At 42.1% G+C, this 5794-nt stretch overlaps 1 protein-coding gene across 1 annotated transcript in view; it reads left to right on the top strand.

The window, feature by feature from the left end:
- The window catches only part of LOC120540099 (B-cell receptor CD22), a 30647-nt gene extending 24860 nt beyond the window's left edge, over nt 1-5787 (top strand). Inside the window, exons 7-8 of the mRNA XM_039770587.1 lie at nt 3370-3538; nt 5112-5787. Coding sequence (XP_039626521.1) covers nt 3370-3538; nt 5112-5207 — 265 coding nt within the window. The 3' untranslated portion in view covers nt 5208-5787. The remainder of the gene's footprint in view (nt 1-3369; nt 3539-5111) is intronic.
- Nucleotides 5788-5794: the final 7 nt, after the last annotated feature.

Here is a 5794-nt window from a genome sequence, read left to right on the forward strand (position 1 = left end):
ATTAGTCTTATACGTCTTATTTGTTTGTTTTTTTCCTTTGCAGCTTCTTTTTTAACTCTTTATTAATCCACTCGAGTTTTTTTTATTTCCTATTAATTCCATATTTTAGGTCTGTATCTGTCCTGCATTACATGTTTAAACCTGTTCCACTGCTCCTCGGCTGTCTCCACATTTAAAAGCTTATCCCAGTGTTTCTTCCTTAGACTTTGTCACATCTGCTCAAAATATGCCTTACCAAAGTTCAATTTAATAATTTTAGTCTTTGCATCTGCACTCGTACAAAACACTGAGAATTGTATTATATTCTGGTCACCTGACCCTAGTGGTCCAATCACCTCTACACCCTCAATTCTATCCTGATTATTACAGAATACTAAATCCAGACAGGCTTCACCCCGTGTTGGTGTTAAAAAACAGGCACTGATTACTTTTAAAAACTCTTCTGCTTCTCCATCTTCAAGGTTATCCCAGTTAATATTTGGATAATTAAAATCCCCCATGACTATAATATCTCCCTGTAAACTTGCCTTTTTGATATTACTAAAAAGATGTGTGTTGAAATTACAGTCTGCATTGGGTGGTCTATAGCACACTCCTAAAATAAGACCTCTTTCCCTAATGCGTTCCAGACGAGTCCAGATGTCCTCACTAAGATGGGGCTCATCATCCAGCTGAAGAGGACTTGTATTTGAATTCTCTTTGACATAAACAGCAACCCCACCTCCTTTTCTGTTCTGTTCTGTCTCTCCTTCCTATTAAATGTGTATCCCTCTATGTTACACTCAACCCAATCTTTGTTATTTAGCCAGGTTTCCATTATTGCTATAATGTTATAATTATGCTCTGCTACATACAACTTCAACTCACTTGCCTTATTTTTGATACTTCTACCATTAAGTAAAGCTATTTTAATGTGTTACTCCTTCTACATTTAAATGTTGGGTTAGAATTTACATTGCGGCACCTTTTTAGGTCTACACCGTTGTTTGTTCCTCCATGTATAGATCTAAACCTGGCCTGCCCACATTCATTAATTTGAACAATCCTCAATTAGCCTATTCATACGTCTCCCCAGTACATTGGTGCCCCTTTGGTTCAGATGTGACCCGTCGTGACAGAACAGGTCCCATCTGTTCCAAAAGGAGTCCCAATGCCCTCTAAACCTATACCCTTCTACCCTGCACCAAGATTTGAGCCACGTGTGAAGCCTTCTAATCTCCTCAGTCTTACCTGGACTGGCGCGTGGCACAGGCAGAACTTCAGAGAAGACCACCTTGTCAGTTCTACTTCTCAGCCTGGCACCTAACAGTGTGAATTTGACAGACTACTCTTCCACCTGTGCACCCGGAAGGCAACGCACCGTGGGAAACTCTCTGTCAGTGAAGCAAACCTGCACTTCAATCCCCTAATGATCGATTACCCAACTCTCACTACCTCACTCTTTCTGGGAACTGGTTTTGACGTGGTCAGTTGGGGTTCCTCATGCCTGCCTACCACCTCAGAATCATCAGAGACACCATCCAGTTCCACAAGGACCTGAAAATGGTTTGACAGTTCTAACTCTGGGGTTGATGCCACCAGACAGTCTGGACCTTTTATCTTACACTTTGACCTCTACCTGTCTGGCCTGAAATCTCCTCCCATGCCAACTTAGGGGTGCACATTATCTCTCTCTAAAGGATACCAGTGCCAGGCCCACTAACTCCTTGTCCAGTACAGTAACCCCTGCGCTTGAGGTACTGGATCAGCTGGCATCTCCTACAGACATAGCCCTCATAGAAGACTACTGGCACCTCCAAGCTGTCATCTAATAAGTCCAACAGGACTTGTGTTGCACTAGCCTCATTGTTAATATTTGATTTAGGGTTACTAAAGCCGTGTTTTTTAATTAAAAGTATATGACTTAAATGGGGCAGCATGGTTGCGCAGTGGTAGCGCTGCTGCCTCGCAGTTAGGAGACCCGTCTGGGTTCGCTTCCCGGGTCCTCCCTGCATGGAGTTTGCATGTTCTCTTTGTGTCTGCGTGGGTTTCCTCCCACAGTCCAAAGACATGCAGGTTAGGTGCATTGGCGGTCCTAAATTGTGTGCTTGGTGTGTGTGTGTGTGCCCTGTGGTGGGCTGGCGCCCTGCCCGGGGTTTGTTTCCTGCCTTGCACCCTGTGTTGGCTGGGATTGGCTCCAGCAGACCCCCATAACCCTATGTTAGGATATAGCAGGTTGGATAATGGATGGATGACTTAAATGGCAAAAGGAAATTAGATTATAGAACTGCTACAGCTATTTTACACCTTCTGGCCCCTAAAGCTCCTCTCAAGTGTCCTTCTATGAGGTTACTTTATTTTGTCTGTTCTCTTAACTTTGCACTCCTCTTATTCCTCACACCATTTGTATTTCCCTGTATTAATGAACCGTCACACTGTCGCCCACTTAACTGCTCTACTTCCTGATTGCTAAGAACTGTTCAATCTAAAATAAATAAATAAATACATAAAACTTGCTTAGTGAATATCTGCTGCTAACTAACTTCCTACTGTCTTATCTGCTCCTACAGCCCCTTAAGTATGAACGGGGTCTTAACGCTGGCCCCACCGAGCCTTTCCCTTTATTACTCTGAAGACAGCCCCTGGCCCTTTGTTTGCTTTTATTTTGCTTTTTTTGACGATTGGATAGCCTCCAGCCTCTGGCAACCACAAACTGAGTAATGTGGATATGAAAAGAATTTAACACAACATTCTCAAACTACACTTAATCCAGGTTATGACTTGGGGGTGTGGGGTGCTGAGCCCATCCGGGCAGCATCAGGAGCAAGGCAGGACCCAGCTCCGGGCAGTTTGGCGTCATTTCTTTGTTTTCTTATTCATAACCAGTAACCAACTGTAAATAAAAAGGCAGTCAGCTCAGTACCACTGGGCAAATAACAAAGAAAAGGTTCTCATGTGTGTGGGTCCAAGAAACGTTCTGTTGATTTTAACATAAAAGTAAATTTTAAAGAACAGGATGATGACAGAAACATCTAATTAAATGGACAAGCTGACTTATAATTAAGAAATTGCAGGGAAATGCATTGTGTGGTTGAATAAGAGCTGGTCATGCCTGGCATGAAGCTTCATTTCCCTTCAGTGGGGCTCCTGCCATTACTGACCCCATACACTACAATTCAGAAACTCCTTTGGACTTTCAAGGATAACACAGAAGCTCTGGGGACCAAATATTTAGTTTAGGTGTAGACCACCTCTTCCTAACTTGGACATACAGTACGTGGGTACCACATTGAGTGCTCTCGGTGACACCTCACCAGTCTACTCTGTCACTTTGGTGTGGCATCTTATGATCCTTTGTGCTTTAACACCCCCTTCTGTTTTGTGTTTCAGTTACGTTGTCCACAATCCCATACCATACCCCTTGTATGACAACAACCTCTACCAGGACAGGGACCCTCTGTACATGAACTGTGTGGAAGCCAACCCCGTGTACACCAACGGCCGCTTTGACACGCTCTACGAGAACTGCACACCGTGTTTTGTCCGCACCACACAGCAGGTGAGCCTCGTTTTTGAAACAGTAAAGAGAGCAGAGTGTCGGACAAAGCAAAGGTTAGCCAAGGGGGTATGGGGTGTCAGGCCTGCAAGTGACAAGTAGCCAATTGAAAAGGCTTTCTGTGACAATCTGTAAAGGGGGTAGGGAGGGGGTAATATGATGTCATTGGGCATCGGTGGCACAATTTGGGCAGACATCAGTAAATTCTAAATGTCAGAATCCTTTAAAAATAAAGGCTCAGGGGATTCGTTTACACAGACAGAAGGAGAGATAAAGGGAAATGAAAGGCACTACAGGATTGACAGATATGTGAAAGGCGCTATATAGCAGAGAGGTGTGAAAGGCATATGTTATAAGTAGATAGATACTGCATAGTAAAGACACTATAGAATAGAGAGATAGATAGGAAAGGCACTGTTTTACAGATAGATATGAAAAACAGTATACTGTATTATAGATAGATGGAAAATGACACTATATTATATACAGATAAATAGAAAAAAAGACTACATTGAAGATACAGTAGATAGATAGATTGGTATATAAATACTTTGATATATAGGCGTTATATAGTAGAGAGATGTGAAAAGCACTATAAAATAGATGGATAGACATGAAAGGCACTATATTATAAATAGGTATGACATACTTATATTATGGATAGAAAAATAGAAAAGGCACTACAGGTAAATTAAACATACGTAAATAGATAGGTAGCTGTGAAGGCACTATAAAATACAGTACAAAGATTTGAGAGATAATAACAGCTAGATAGATGTGTAATACATAAACATATGAATATAAGAAAGGCACATTAGATAGATAGATAGATAGATAGATAGATAGATAGATAGATAGATAGATAGATAGATAGATAGATTTTAAAGGCACTATATTATATATAGATATAAGTAAGGCACTTTGTAATGCATGAGTAGCTTTAGGAAAGGGACTATAAAATAAGTAGATCTAGGAAATGCACTTAAAATAGATATGTAAGGCATTATATTATATATAAATATAGAACTGCGGTGGGCTGGCTCCCTGCCCTGGGTTTGTTTCCTGCCTTGTGCCCTGTGTTGGCTGGGATTGGCTACAGTAGACCCCCGTGACCCTGTAGTTAGGATATAGTGGGTTGGATAATGGATGGATGGATACTCCTTGTGTGATTTTGGGCCATACAAAAATAAATTGTATTGTATTGTATAAATATAGAAAAGGGATAATTGATAAATAGATTTAGGAGAAGTACTACAGTATATAATAGATGAATACAGTATGTAGATATAGCAGAGACACACAGACAGATATACAGTACAGATAGACATGAGAGGCATAGACAGATACTGTAAATAGAAAGCTCCCTCTCTGGCTTCTGTTGCTAAGCTGCTGTTGATCTGAATGCAGATTCTTTGTGTTCATGTGTGTGTGTGTTCATGTGTGTGTGTATGTCATTGTGTGTGTCATTGTGTGTGTTTGTGTGTGAATTCAGTTGTTATTCCATATTTTTAAAATCTAATCAGCACCCTCTTCCTCTTTTTTAATGTCTTCCCTCCTGTCATGTTTAACACCACAGAGACAAGCTTTCCGGAAGAACCGACATCTGCGACAGCTGGCTGAGATACGCATTCTCCCCACCGAGTGTCCGGTGTATTTAGAAATCCTGCCTTAGTGGATCTCTGGAGCTTCACCCAAGCAGCTGCTTTACTTCATGCCACCCTACAAAGAGACAACGTGATGCTGTACATAAACTAGGACTGACGCAGGCGCCGTGTGTGACACACTCTGGGCTGCACTTCTGCACCGTGACGGCTCTTGTTGAGGAAGTGACGAGAGACGTGTGGATTTTTAAATGGACGGGTGGCCGAGTGGACACACTTAAGACTCAGATGGGTGACACGTGTGCTTACATCTACTGGGGTCTCCACCGGCTGGCTGTCAGAAGGCCATGCGGCTCTCTAACGGTGGACTTCTGCATACTTGGACAGGATGTTCTCTGGAGTCGTTCTTCACATTTGTTCATTTTGTACTTTAAACGTCAACAGGAAGTTTGACTTAAAGTTCTGAATTCTGAATTGTTTTGGACGCCGCTTGTTTCTTGACTTTTAGTGTCATTTACAATTTTAAAATGCATCAAGGCCTCTGAGATAAACTGCACTGTCAGAGCAGGACACAGACTGTGGCGATGAGGAGGAGGATACCAAATCAGTGCCAGGTGAAGAAGGTCACTTTTATGGTTCGGCATTGTATTGTGGGGGC

The sequence above is a fragment of the Polypterus senegalus genome, chromosome 12 (assembly GCF_016835505.1).
Source record: "Polypterus senegalus isolate Bchr_013 chromosome 12, ASM1683550v1, whole genome shotgun sequence".
NCBI classification, from domain to species: Eukaryota; Metazoa; Chordata; class Cladistia; order Polypteriformes; family Polypteridae; genus Polypterus; species Polypterus senegalus.